Source organism: Lutra lutra, chromosome 16 (assembly GCF_902655055.1).
Source record: "Lutra lutra chromosome 16, mLutLut1.2, whole genome shotgun sequence".
Taxonomy (NCBI): Eukaryota; Metazoa; Chordata; class Mammalia; order Carnivora; family Mustelidae; genus Lutra; species Lutra lutra.
Genome location: NC_062293.1, coordinates 21092635 through 21107624, shown reverse-complemented (window position 1 = coordinate 21107624; position 14990 = coordinate 21092635). Strand labels below are relative to the sequence as shown.

The 14990-nt window shown below is 46.3% G+C and overlaps 1 protein-coding gene across 5 annotated transcripts; it reads right to left on the bottom strand.

Annotated features, from left to right (window-relative positions):
* Positions 1 to 271: 271 nt before the first annotated feature.
* LOC125087773 (keratin-associated protein 4-4-like) lies at positions 272 to 8111 on the bottom strand. 5 transcript variants are annotated; one of them, XM_047708415.1, is made up of 3 exons: positions 7816 to 8111; positions 7469 to 7647; positions 272 to 617 (listed from the first exon to the last, which is right to left on the bottom strand). In XM_047708415.1, the coding sequence occupies exons 1-3, from the start codon at positions 8071 to 8073 to the stop codon at positions 272 to 274; spliced, it is 783 nt and encodes a 260-aa protein (XP_047564371.1). In that variant the 5' UTR covers positions 8074 to 8111. The 5 variants fall into 5 exon arrangements, with proteins under 5 accessions (XP_047564371.1, XP_047564374.1, XP_047564375.1 ...); XM_047708418.1 differs by lacking the exon at positions 272 to 617 and having other exon boundaries at positions 7370 to 7676; positions 7767 to 7897; positions 7949 to 8111; XM_047708419.1 differs by lacking the exon at positions 272 to 617 and having other exon boundaries at positions 7370 to 7672; positions 7814 to 7957; positions 8021 to 8073.
* Positions 8112 to 14990: the final 6879 nt, after the last annotated feature.

Here is a 14990-nt window from a genome sequence, read left to right as displayed (position 1 = left end):
TTTCAGAGAAAATGCAAGGTCCTTGGATTCCCTTGGGAGGGAGCTAGTAAGAAGGAGGCGGGGAGGAGGGTGTTGTTGGTGGGGAGTACATTTGGAGGCCACGTCAGTTGAAAGGGCGGCCGGAACTGAGGTTTGACAGTTGGCCTGTCAGGATTCCGCGCACAGTGGGACTACCTGAGGAAGATTGGTTGATGAAAGACAGCGGGGTGCCGGGGTGCCGGTCTGCTCGGCAGCAGAAGCCACTAGAGCAGGTTGGGGAGCAGCAGGTGGTCTAGCAACAGCTGGGGCGGCAGCAGCTGGACACACAGCAGCTGGGGCGGCAGCAGGTGGTCCTGCAGCAGGTGGTCTGGCAGCAGGTGGGGCGGCAGCAGCTGGACCCACAGCAGCTGGGCCTGCAGCAGCTGGAGCCACAGCAGGAGGGGCGGCAGCAGCTGGACACACAGCAGCTGGAGCGGCAGCAGGTGGTCCTGCAGCAGGTGGTCCTGCAGCAGGTGGTCTGGCAGCAGGTGGGGCGGCAGCAGCTAGAGGTGCAGCAGCTGGGCCTGCAGCAGCTGGAGCCACAGCAGGAGGGCTGGCAGCAGCTGGACACACAGCAGCTGGGGCGGCAGCAGGTGGTCCTGCAGCAGGTGGTCTGGCAGCAGCTGGGGCGGCAGCAGGACTCCTCGCCACAGCCCTGGTCAGAGCAGACGGAGCCACAACAGGAGTTGACCATGGTGACAGAGGCTGGAGGTTCTGGGTAGGTTTCCAGGAAAGCGAAGGTCTTGAGTGTGGAAGTGTCTGTCCTCGTGCCGTGGCCTCTATATACTGCCCAAACCGGGTGATTTGTCAACACGTCTTCCTTGTTGTTGTTTACCCATTATTTGAGTAATTATCAGATGCACAGCAGTGTTTGTCTGAGTAATGGTTGATGCTCGTGGGACACAAATTTTCTTTTCTAGATGGGATCAATTCTGTCAGGTCTGCTTTTCCTCCTGACTCACACCACTGGCATCTTCTGGACCACTGTCTTCTCCTCTTCCTCGGCAGAGGGCTGTTACCTGATAGGTGGCATTTGCAATTACATTCTTCCTCTCCCCTCGTGTATCCCCTAGCAGGATGAGATCAGGGCCAACCTACCTCTGGTCGTGCATTTCTTCCAATGGTCAGTGGGGAGGAAATTCCATGTGCATAGGGTGGCATGTGGGAAGGGGCATGAGACAAGAGGAAAAGGCCCTGTAGTATGGGTCACTGTTGAGCAATGAGGAAGGGGACAGTTGTCTATGTGTGTGTGACGTTGTTGACCTCTGCCACGGGAATGGGTTTTCTGGGGGGTGTTTCTGTCTTTGGGTCACGTTGTCTACCCTAAAGCCGTGGCAGGCCAGTATCTGAATGGTTCCCGCCACTGCCCTGATTCGTAGTTCCGGAAGCGTTAAAGTTTGCGGTCACGTATCTTTGTGTTGCCTTTCTCCGGATGGTCTTTAGATTCTGAAAGACTTAGCCTCATCTTCATTCTTATGTCGTTCGTATTTAAAAATACTCTTCCACAGAACAGAAAGGAAATGTAGCAAAATCCGAACGTGCCTCTCCTCAGAATTTATCCCCAGACCTGGGAAAGGTACAGCACATTTGTGTGTGTGTGGGGGGGGGAGCGGGTGTCCACTGGAAATCGGAATGGATGTTAGTCAAGGTAACTTTGTTCAGTTACTGTTTCGCCCGCTCCACTTAGCCATAGTCCAACGTTGGGATGCGGCAGTCATCGAAGGGCCCGTTAAATATGTCGGGACACATCCTCCAGGTTCTGATTACACGGGGAGCCTGAGGTTTGGCATTTCTGACAAGTACCCAGATGATGTTGATGTTGAAGTCCCAGGGACCATACTTAGAGACGTACTCCTTTATTCTGTTGGCTCGTGCTTTGAGCAAGTGCCTCCGTCAGGTTCCTCACCACTGCTTTTCGATTATAGGAAGCACCCCCCACCGCACACACACACAACTGCAATATGCCATGCAAAGAACCAGAAGAGCTCATAGTAGTGTCATTTAACTAAGTTTAAGGCAAAGTGGCCAAGATGACAATTTGTTAAAGACAGAGATTTATTCATAAAGTAATAATGTCGTCACTCTTTCTCATTTGCCTTTTATGATTGATTTTCTGTTTTTGGTGGACTTTACACACAGTGAAGTTAAAAAATCCTGTGTGTAGTCATCCATAGTGGTGAATTTTGATATACAGAAGCCCATCCGTGTAATGCCCGCATCTATCGGGATAGAGCATTTCCATTTTCCTGGACGGGCGCCACCTGCCCTTTAGTAACGTCCTGTCAGTCACAGAGGTGATTGCTGTTTCAGTAGGTTTTCTTTTACCATGGATCTCTTTTGATCTGGAACATCAAACAGACACTACATCTAGGTCTAGTGTGCGGGCTTGTGTGTGTTGGTGTGTGTGTGTGTGTGAGTGAGTGAATGTGTGTGTGTGTGTGTGTACATACTATTCATATAGTCTGCAGAATTTCTCTTAGGTTGGGCACCATTGACTTGGCTTCTGCCTGTGAGAATCACTAATGTTGATGCACATGTATCACTACTTCAGTCAGCGCCGTCCTAGTGACGTACCAAGACTCCTTTGAAGTCATAGCTTTAAATTTCATGGTAGGGTGACCATCCATCCCTAAAGGTAAGCTTTCGTTTTAAATCTTAAATAGAGTATGGATTTCAGTTCACCCTAAATTTTTAAACAATTCTTTCATCTGATGGAAAATGCATAGGACTGAAAAACATGTGACCTATACGAGCATAAGATACAAAACAGTTATGGAGCAAATATTTGTATAGCCAAAGCTTGAGTCACAAAACAGAAGTTTGTTGCCACCAAGAAGGCTCTTGATATGTCCTTTGTTGACCAGAGTTGTTTTTTCCATGCTACAGATGATTACCGTGCTGATTTTTCAAGTAACGTTTTCATTCATTTTCCTTATGGTTTTATTAGGTAGGTATGCACACCTAAACAACATAGCTTGATTTTTATATGTTTCTGATTTTTAAAAAGAGAATTCTGATTTGATTCTTTCACTCAGTATTATGGAAGAGTTCTGGTAGGCAGACTCCAAGATGGCCTTCAAGATGCTATCCACCGCTTGGTGTTCACGGTCTCCTGTATTTCCCTCCCGTCAAGTAACGTGCTTCTAAACCATGGCAGATGGCACCATCAAGGGGCTGAGTTACCAAGGACCTTGACTTTCATCTCAAAGCCAACCCTTTCTCTCTCTCTCTCTCTCTGGCTTTGATGAAGCCTGGTACAATGTGGGAGAGATCCTTGCAGCAGAGAACTGAGCACGGTCTCCATTGACCATCCAGCAAGGAAGCAAGGTCCCCACTCTAGCGGCCCTCAAGGAACTGAATCCCGCCAGTGAGCATGTAAGTGAAGGGAGAAGTGGCTTCTTCCCCAGTGGAGCCCTCACCTGAGACCCCAGTGCCAGGCAGCACCTTGCGTGCAGCCCTGGGAGACCCTGTGAAATGGAGGGTCTCGGTGGGCCGTACCTACCGAGATATCGGATCCACAGAAACTGAGATCATAAATGAGTGTCACTTGAAACTGCTAAATTTTGCGGTAATACTGTGTAAGAATGGATAACCAGAACAAATTCATCTAGGACGACTGCACACACAGGTGAGAAAGGAGGAATGAAAAAGTGCAGAGAAGGGGCGCCTGGGAGGCTCAGCGAGTTAAGCCTCTGTCTTGGGCTCAGGTCACGATCTCGGGGTCCTGGGATCAAGCCCCGCATTGGGCTCTCTGCTCAGCAGAGAGCCTACTTCCCTCTCTCTCTGCCTGGTACTCTGCCTACTTGTGATCTCTCTCTGTCTCTCTGTCCCTGTCTCTGTCTCTGTCTCTCTCTCTCTCTCTCTGTCTAATAAATAAATAAATAAATAAATAATCTTTAAAAACAAACAAACAAACAAAGAACCGCTCAGAGAATGAGAAGAGCTAAAACTAATGTAGTCCTAAAGCCAGAAAGTCGAAGTGGCCTCGATTCCCTAGGAGAGATCTGGGGGCACTCTGTTTACTAAGATATCCAGGAGTGATCAAGTATCGGTGTCAGCAGGTCACTGAGGTAGTACTGCCTATTCTCTGAAGTGAGAGGTTGTGTTGGGATTGCTGGGACCAGGAATATGCTCCCTAGGAATAATGGGAGGATAATATCCCTGAATGGCCAAGTCCAGATGGCAGCATTTAACTCTAGGAAGTAATGTGTGTATTATTATGTGATGGCCAATCAGAGTGGAATGCCAAGGTTCAGAATGATGTGAAACCCTCAGGGACCTAACGATATGGATCATAGGGCATGGTGTCTGTCATAATAGGATATAGGCAGCCGGGGGCTGGGGAGGTGGACGTGGCTCCTGGGGGGCTCAGTCGGTTCAGCTTCTGCCTTTGGCTCAGGTCATGGTCCTGGAGGGCTGGGATGGAGTCCTGCCTCGGGCTCCCTGCTCAGTTGAGAGTCAGCTTCTCCATCAGCCCCTCACCCTGACTGGGCTTGGTCTCTCTCCATCTCGGTCTCTGTGTCTGTCTCTCTTTCTCCCCCTGGAACAGTCAAACAGGATATAGGTAGCCAAATACTGTGCACCTTTGTGTGTGTGCACACACACACACAACACACACACACAGAGGTGTGTGTGTGTGTGTGTGTGTGTGTGTTGTGTGTGTTGTGTGTGTGTGTCTTTAAAAGAGCTTAAGAATAAAAGAACAAAGGCCGAGGTCCTTGATCCCAGTGGAAGGTCATGATCCCTGACGCAGTTTGAAGACCTCAGGCTGTTCTCAGACCTATTAACCCATCAATGGAGAGACCAGTCTTTTTGGATGAAGGACCCCAGGAAGTGTATATCATAGAATTTCCTTAGTCCTTGCCCAAGAATCTGTAGCCATTGGCCCATGGGAATCTGGAATACTCATATGTTGGCAGGCTGTTGGACATGGGATCTGTGTTGAACTGGACTGCAGGATATCCAAAACCTTTGATGGCCCCTGTGTGAATACACGGATCTAGAGGTTAGAGTGCAAGGAGAAGTTTCCACATCATCTTCATCCCGGTGATCCATTTGGGGGAATTTGTGCCCCCTTCTCCTCTAATTGTAGGCTGTGTGCATCTAGGGGTCGTGTCTCCAGGAGAGGAAAGCTAGCTGAGGGGAACATGGTCAAATGTGATTGGTATGAAAATGCTGGCTGGCACCTTATCCCTTTGGGTTTCTAGTGTTGGGAAATCATCAAGCACAGAAGGGAGCTCTGGGAGCCATTAGGAAGATGTTTAGCATTGAGCTGATCTACAGGAGCATTCTTGGTATTCCTATTCCCAGGATCAACCGCCGATGAGCAAGTAGTGTAGCCTGAAGAGGACATAGGAATCATGGGCTCAGCACTCTCAGGGATGGGGTTTGAGGTCAGTGCCCCCAGGCAAGTCAGCTAAAGGAGCAGAGGAGCCACCCTCTAACTCCCTGTCTTGTAAGTTTTTCTAGAAGTGGTGGCAGACCCCATGGAGCGGGGTTAATGAGAGCAATCCATAGACATGAGCAGAGGCAGGGGTAGATATGGATATTCATTCGGGCGTCTTTTGCCTTAAATGCCCTGATCCACACGCTAGTGCAGAGTATGGGCTACGCATGGCTCACACTGTTTGCGCACACTGTTCTGCAGGGAATTGTGTCAGCCTAGGGGTGGACCACAGCTGGATGTCTGACCCCTCCCTTCTTTCTACGCACCAGGGGTTGTCCGTGGCTAGTGATACGTGATGTAGGAGTACATAGGCTCAACCCCCTTGCCTCTAAGAGGAGCAGTCCCCTACCCCAGTCCACCACACCCCTCATCTGTGGGGTCGGAACGTGGGGGTGGAAACGGAGGGAAACCACATTTTGCATTCGTTCCTTTTAGACCCCTGATAAGTCTCCCTCCGTTTCTTTCTTTTTTTTTTTTTAAATGATTTTATTTACTTTTTTGAGAGAGAAACAGTGAGAGAGAGCCTGAGAGGCGAGACGTTCAGAGGGAGAGGCAGACTTGCCATGGAGCTGGGAGCCCGATGCGGGACTCGATCCCGGGACTCCGGGACCATGACCTGAGCCAAAGACAGTTGCTTAACCAACTGAGCCACCCAGGTGCCCTCTCCCTCTGTTTCTTACGCATTTCTCCCGAGAGCTCTCCCTTGCACATCGTGTTTTAGTCTCTGGTTTTCCGAGTGCGGTGTAAGCATCACAGATGGGGGCAGTTCCCCTCAAACAGGCCTCCTCTAGGGAGACAGCTCCTAACATGGGGGTCTGAGTTCCTCACGGGAGAGTGTCCTGTCCCTCAGGACAGTAAAGAATGATACTTTAGGAATTGGAGACTAATAGTCTAAGACCAAGTGTGCAAATACTGTAGGAAGAAACAGCATATAGTGAAAAGATTAGGTGCTTCAGTGGAGATTCATGTTCAGGGGTGGCCTGCCACCACGGTTACCGTGCCGGTTGTATGGGAATGTTTTGAAGGCCCTGATCCTGAGCTCCGGAAGGCTGGCGTTAGGGTGATGTCAGGAGCAGACTCCGACAACAGAGGTCTGAGAGCAAGTAGTTTGTTTGGGAGGTGATCTCAAGAAGGGCCGTAGGGAACGTGAGAAGTGATCCAGGGAAGGGACGGAAGCCAATCCAGAATGATTTCCAGAGCAGGTAAGCCCTGTAGGCAGCTGAGGTGCAGTCCTGGCTGAGGCCCCCGGTCTCACACCCCCCACCTCGAGGGGAAAGGGGCTAAAGGGGCTAGAGCACTTCATCCACCAAGTGCTGCCCACTGGTTGAGGACTTCTCCTAGAGACTTCCTCTCCCTAGCTGTGGCCTGCCAAGAATTGCCTCCCTCATCTAGACAAAGGGCTCAGCAGAGAGCAGCGGGTGCTTGCTATAAACCACCAGGGTCGATGTCAGCATGGAGAGTGCTGAGGGGATAGAGGTGGAAATCCTAAAGTCGTCTGCGGTGGACTCCCCTTTCTGCAGGGAGCACCAGAAATACCACCGACCTGCTAAGGATAACAGTTCACGAGGGAAAAATAATGAGACACAAGGCCCTTCGATCTGTATGCCTGGAGACGTTCAGGTTTATTTGAGGTATAGGAGCATCTCTGTATGAGGAAACCTGGCAGGAAAGAAGAGTGTGATTGGGATGACACGCTGGCTGAGAGATTTCAGAGAAAATGCAAGGTCCTTGGATTCCCTTGGGAGGGAGCTAGTAAGAAGGAGGCGGGGAGGAGGGTGTTGTTGGTGGGGAGTACATTTGGAGGCCACGTCAGTTGAAAGGGCGGCCGGAACTGAGGTTTGACAGTTGGCCTGTCAGGATTCTGCGCACAGTGGGACTACCTGAAGAAGATTGGTTGATGAAAGACAGCGGGGTGCCGGCCAGGATGCTCGGCAGCAGAAGCCACTAGAGCAGGTTGGGGAGCAGCAGGTGGTCTAGCAACAGCTGGGGCGGCAGCAGCTGGACACACAGCAGCTGGGGCGGCAGCAGGTGGTCCTGCAGCAGGTGGTCTGGCAGCAGGTGGGGCGGCAGCAGCTGGACCCACAGCAGCTGGGCCTGCAGCAGCTGGAACCGCAGCAGGAGGGGCGGCAGCAGCTGGACACACAGCAGCTGGGGCGGCAGCAGGTGGTCCTGCAGCAGGTGGTCTGGCAGCAGGTGGGGCGGCAGCAGCTAGAGGTGCAGCAGCAGGGCCTGCAGCAGCTGGAGCCACAGCAGCTGGAGCCACAGCAGGAGGGGCGGCAGCAGCTAGAGATGCAGCAGCTGGGCCTGCAGCAGCTGGAGCCACAGCAGAAGGGGCGGCAGCAGCTGGACACACAGCAGCTGGGGCGGCAGCAGGTGGTCCTGCAGCAGGTGGTCTGGCAGCAGGTGGGGCGGCAGCAGCTAGAGGTGCAGCAGCTGGGCCTGCAGCAGCTGGAGCCACAGCAGGAGGGCTGGCAGCAGCTGGACACACAGCAGCTGGGGCGGCAGCAGGTGGTCCTGCAGCAGGTGGTCTGGCAGCAGCTGGGGCGGCAGCAGGACTCCTCGCCACAGCCCTGGTCAGAGCAGACGGAGCCACAACAGGAGTTGACCATGGTGACAGAGGCTGGAGGTTCTGGGTAGGTTTCCAGGAAAGCGAAGGTCTTGAGTGTGGAAGTGTCTGTCCTCGTGCCGTGGCCTCTATATACTGCCCAAACCGGGTGATTTGTCAACACGTCTTCCTTGTTGTTGTTTACCCATTATTTGAGTAATTATCAGATGCACAGCAGTGTTTGTCTGAGTAATGGTTGATGCCCGTGGGACACAAATTTTCTTTTCTAGATGGGATCAATTCTGTCAGGTCTGCTTTTCCTCCTGACTCACACCACTGGCATCTTCTGGACCACTGTCTTCTCCTCTTCCTCGGCAGAGGGCTGTTACCTGATAGGTGGCATTTGCAATTACATTCTTCCTCTCCCCTCGTGTATCCCCTAGCAGGATGAGATCAGGGCCAACCTACCTCTGGTCGTGCATTTCTTCCAATGGTCAGTGGGGAGGAAATTCCATGTGCATAGGGTGGCATGTGGGAAGGGGCATGAGACAAGAGGAAAAGGCCCTGTAGTATGGGTCACTGTTGAGCAATGAGGAAGGGGACAGTTGTCTATGTGTGTGTGACGTTGTTGACCTCTGCCACGGGAATGGGTTTTCTGGGGGGTGTTTCTGTCTTTGGGTCACGTTGTCTACCCTAAAGCCGTGGCAGGCCAGTATCTGAATGGTTCCCGCCACTGCCCTGATTCGTAGTTCCGGAAGCGTTAAAGTTTGCGGTCACGTATCTTTGTGTTGCCTTTCTCCGGATGGTCTTTAGATTCTGAAAGACTTAGCCTCATCTTCATTCTTATGTCGTTCGTATTTAAAAATACTCTTCCACAGAACAGAAAGGAAATGTAGCAAAATCCGAACGTGCCTCTCCTCAGAATTTATCCCCAGACCTGGGAAAGGTACAGCACATTTGTGTGTGTGTGTGGGGGGGGGGAGCGGGTGTCCACTGGAAATCGGAATGGATGTTAGTCAAGGTAACTTTGTTCAGTTACTGTTTCGCCCGCTCCACTTAGCCATAGTCCAACGTTGGGATGCGGCAGTCATCGAAGGGCCCATTAAATATGTCGGGACACATCCTCCAGGTTCTGATTACACGGGGAGCCTGAGGTTTGGCATTTCTGACAAGTACCCAGATGATGTTGATTTTGAAGTCCCAGGGACCATACTTAGAGACGTACTCCTTTATTCTGTTGGCTCGTGCTTTGAGCAAGTGCCTCCGTCAGGTTCCTCACCACTGCTTTTCGATTATAGGAAGCACCCCCCACCGCACACACACACAACTGCAATATGCCATGCAAAGAACCAGAAGAGCTCATAGTAGTGTCATTTAACTAAGTTTAAGGCAAAGTGGCCAAGATGACAATTTGTTAAAGACAGAGATTTATTCATAAAGAAATAATGTCGTCACTCTTTCTCATTTGCCTTTTATGATTGATTTTCTGTTTTTGGTGGACTTTACACACAGTGAAGTTAAAAAATCCTATGTGTAGTCATCCATAGTGTTGAATTTTGATACATAGTAGCCCATCCTTGTAATATTTGCATATATCAGGATAGAACATTTCCATTATACTAGAATGTCTGCACTTGTCTTTTATTAAGTTCCCCACAGTCATAAATACAATTTTTTTTTCAGTTGGTTTTTTTTTTTTTTAATATAGATGTCTATTGACCTAGAACATCCAATAGATTGTACATCTGTTTGTTTTTGTCTTGGGTGGAAAATTCCGGAGAATGTTGTTGCTGTCAATGTTGTTGCTGTCGCATTTTCTCTTCCTTAAGGTCTTTCTTTGTGCACAATGTATCAAATTTTCACGAAGCAGATTAGCAGGTGAAAATAAATTTTTTTGGTATACATATGGGGAATCTGTACACGCATTGAAATTCCAAAGACCATGAGGCAACATGATGCTTTTATGAGCCAAGGAGAGGGTGGGTACCTAATGACGCGAAGGGGAGGAAGACCTTTAGGAAGGTGAGATGATATGTTTAGAAAACATAGGTTTCCTTATTTTGCACTTAAGTTTCTTAAGTGAAACAGAATCACCATTAATATTCTCTTTCTGGTACAAGCAGTGTTAAAGGGAAGATAAGGAACTTTTCTGGAATTTGCTGGATTCTGATTCCCTTTAACTGAAAATGATGTTCATGTGAAAGTGATCATTTTGAGGCAGCCTTTTCTTAGCACCTGTATCTCTCAGCATCATCCACGTCACAGGTCAGATCATCCCCTCCTCAAGAGAAGCCACCCTGTGACCTCACAATCTCAAGAACATTCTCGTCTCTCTTACCGTAATGTACTCTATTTTTTAATTGTCTTCCTAACACTTATCTTTATTTGAAATCACCATGTTCCATCTTCTGCTAATTGTTAGTATTGCCCTTCTGGAATGTCAGCTCTTGGTGTTACATGCTGAGTTGCTTGAACAGTGCATGGTATATAGAAAGACTCCAATAAGTACTTATTGAATGAACGAATTTAGCACAAGTTTCCTTGGGGTCGGGGTCATGGTATGTTTATACACATATATAAACATAGAAATATTTCTATCAACATGGGAAAAGGTCAGGGACGATACCCATCAATTTAATCTAGAGATGGGAGGAAAGTCATTAGGGAGACTTTTACTTTGTACTTTATAATTTTTTTTGAATGTTGGGATTATTAAAGATACTTTTGTCTTCTTTTTAGTATGTTTCAAATAAAATCAAGTTTTAAAATGAACAGGGCATTTGGTTTAGCCTAGAGACATATCTTTTGAACTATCATTTCTTTTGATTACCTCTGCCAGATTTTGTGTGACATTTCCAGGTTTGGGGTGAGGCCTCACGATAAAAGGCTATTGACACCCTGGTGTGCATTGGGTACATGCCAAACTTATTAACATGGCATCAACACCCTTCACACACCTACTTTCCTAACCCCATCTCCAGTCACTCTCTCATCTTCCTCATTGCTCTAAGCTCTAGTGCACACTTTTCAGATTCTACCCTTTGCAGTTCTATCCAATGCCCTGGAAAACCTACTTGTTCTTCTTTATCCAGCAATAACATAGCTCAGATGCCACTCTCTTATACCTTCTCTTGCTCCTTCAAACACTTATTTGGCTCTAGTCCCTTGATATTCCCAAAGAGTACAACCCATCTTGGCTATGGAGCTGCAACAGTGTTGTTTTTCTTTGAATCCTCCACATCTAGCAAAGTCCCTAGCACATATTACATACTCAATAAAAGTTTTTGGAGCTTGAGGAAACATTTGAACAATGTTTAAGATCTTTTAAATTATATTATGATACTAATTTATAAAATGTCTCCATAGAGACAATGTAATGAAATTTCACTAATTCAAAAACAAGAAGGCCGACTGGTCTAATTTGGTTGGCTAGAACTTTTAAAAATACTGCCTTTTAGCTTCTTTTCAATACATTTAAAGCATAATTGAGAATCCTAGCATCTAATGAATCATTGGATACTACATCAAAAACTAATGATGTACTATGTGTTGGCTAATTGAACATAGTTTAAAAGATAATAAAATTAAAATCATTGCTAAAGAATGCTTCTAAGTGATAAGTTCAAGGGATAGGTACAGAATGATATGCAATTAGCAATTAACATTAAGTAGATCCACACTGAGTTAAATATAAATTCTGTAATTATATTCACCATCTCAATTTGCCTTACAAGCAAATTTCATGTGGGTGCATGCCAGGAAAAATTGGCCTGCTCATGTCCCTGAAGGAATGTGTCTAAATTAATGATATTCTATTGTGTGAATGTCATAACAAGACATTTAAAGGTTGTAGGAGACATTCAAGACATCCTTTTCTGGTGGAATGGTTCAGATAATGTGTTAGCCAACTAATGGATTATTGCCTCAATACATGACACTCCCAGGAATGTATAATGCCCTTAGAATAGAATTACTTTCCTGATAGCAAAAGTGAGTCACTGATCCCACAGTCTTTAATGTTTAGAATATGCATAGCATCATGTGGGGATTGTGTTGGGGCCTGAAAAGCCCCAAGTGATTGATTCACTGTTGGGATCACAATAACAGGCCCATGTTTGCAGACAAGCTATGTGTTATTTAGAAATGTTCTTCTTGAAAGGTCTTTGTTGGGTTTGATAGAATCATAAAACTAGAGTCCTGTGGAGTTATATTTTTTCACTCACTTATGTATTTAGCAAACAGTGTTTGAAAGCTTCCCTATTCTGTTGCAGGCACTTTGCACACTATGCATGAAACCACAGTACTTGTACCTTCTTCAAAAACCCTTCCTGATAGTCTCCACCCAAACTACCTCTTCCTCTTCTAATATTCTAGGAGTATATATTCCTTGCGTGTTTTATATTGTTTCATCATTCCTTTACCTGAGCTTCTTAAGAAAAGATACTAATGGGTCTACCTAGCTTGCAGAATGGCCAATAACTAGATCCATATACATATTTGTTAAATAAATCATACAGTCCCTTTGGGGGAAACTCAGTGTGGTTAGAGAAAGAGATGTATAAACAGATAGTTATAGTAGAAAGGAAGTTTCTTTATGGAGAACCAATTGCTATAGACTCCCTAATGGTAGAAGAAGTAATTAACTGTCTAAAAGTGATATAGAAAAGGGACATTAGATGTGGAACTTAAAGAGCAAAAGGGGTTGGGGCACCTGGGTGTTTCAGTCAGTTAAGCAGGTACCTTGGGCTCAGGTCATGATCCTGGGGCCCTGGAATCAAACCCTACATTGGGCTCCTTGTTCAGCTGGGAGCCTACTTCTCCTCCTCCCCTCTGCTTGTGCTCTCTGTCTCTTTCTCAAATAAATAAATTAAATCTTAAGAAAAAAGGTGGGGGGCAAAAGGGGATAGATGGTGAGAGAATCTGATCCAGAAATACTGACATGTGCAAAGAAGGCACAGAAGCATGATAAAGCATGGTGTGTTCATGGAATGGGAAGTGATTTTGGAGGGGTAGAGTTTATAGAGGTTTTCTAGCATCCCTGTACTTTAAAATCACCTTAGGGGCACCTGGGTGGCTCAGTGGGTTAAGCCTCTGCCTTCAGCTCAGGTCATGATCTCAGGGTCCTGGTATTGAGCCCTGCATCAGGCTCTCTGCTTAGTGGGGAGCCTGCTTCCCCCTCTCTCTCTGCCTGCCTCTCTGCCTACTTATGATTTCTCTATCAAATAAATAAATAAGATCTTAAAAAGAAAACAAATTCCTCATATCAATGAGATCATATGATAATAATATTTCTCTGATTGACTTATTTAGCTTAGCATATGACCCTCTAGTTCCATCCACGTTGTTGCAAATGGCAAGATTTCAGGGTTTTTTGATGGCTGCATAATATTCCATTGTATATATACCACTTCTTTATCCATTCATCCATTGATGGACACCCAGGCTCTTTTCATCATTTGGCTATTGTGGACATTGCTGCTATAAACATTCAGGTGCACATGCCCCTTCAGATCACATTTGTATCTTTGGGGTAAATGCCTAGTAATGTAATGGATGGGTCATAGGATAGCTCTATTTTCAACTTTTTGAGGAACCTCTATACTATTTCCAGAGTGGTTGCACCAGTTGCATTCCCACCAACAGTGTAGGAGCGTTCCCCTTTCTCCACATCCTCGCCAGCATCTGTCATTTCCTGACTTGTTAATTTTAGCCATTCTGACTGGTGTGAGGTGATAGCTCATTGTGGTTTTAATTTGTATTTCCCTGATGCCGAGTGATGTGGAGCACTTTTTCATGTGTCTGTTGGCCATCTGGATGTCTTCTTTGCAGAAATGTCTGTTCATGTCCTCTGCCCATTTCTTGATTGGATTATGTGTTCTTTGGGTGTTGAGTTTGCTAAGCTCTTTATACATTTTGGATACTAGCCCTTTATCTGATATGTCATTTGCAAATATCTTCTCCCATGCTGTCAGTTGTCTTTTGGTTTTGTTCACTGTTTCCTTTGCTGTGCAAAAGCTTTTGATCTTGATAAAATCCCAATAGTTCATTTTTGCCCTTGCTTCCCTTGCCTTTGGTGTTGTTCCTAGGAAGAAGTTGCTGCGGCTGAGGTCGAAGAGGTTGCTGCCTGTGTTCTCCTCAAGGATTTTGATGGATTCCTTTCTCACATTGAGATCCTTCATCCATTTTTAGTCTGTTTTTGTGTGGTTAAGGAAATGGTCCAGTTTCATTCTTCTGCATGTGGCTGTCCAGTTTTCCCAGCACCATTTGTTGAAGAGGCTATCTTTTTTCCATTGGACATTCTTTCCTGCTTTGTTGCAGATTAGTTGACCATAGAGTTGAGGGTCCATTTCTGGGTTCTCTATTCTGTTCCATTGATCTATGTGTCTGTTTTTATGCTTATACCATACTGTCTTGATGATTGTAGCTTTGTAATGGAGCTTGAAGTCTGGAATTGTGATGCCACCAACTTTGGTTTTCTTTTTCAACTTTCCTCTGGCTATTCAGGATCTTTTCTCATTCCATACAAGTTTTAGGATTATTTGTTCCAATTTTTGTAAAAAGTTGATGGTATTTTGATAGGGATTGCATTAAATGTGTAGATTGCTGTAAGTAGCATAGACATTTTCACAATATTTGTTTTTCCAATCCATGAGCATGGAACCTTTTTCCATTTCTTTGTGTCTTCCTCGGTTTCTTTCATGAGAATTCTATAGTTTTCTGAGTACAGATTCTTTGTCTCTTTGGTTGGATTTATTTCTAGGTATCTTATGGTTTCAAGCTGTAAATGGAATCAATTCCTAAATTTCGCTTTTTTGTGTCTTCTCGTTGGTGTGTAGAAATACAGATCTCTATGCATTGATTTTATATCCTGACAGTTTACTGAATTCCTGTATGAGTTCTAGAAGTTTTGGGGTGGAGTCTTTTGGGTTTTCCACATAAAGTATCATATCATCTGCAAACAGTGAGAGTTTGACTTCTTCT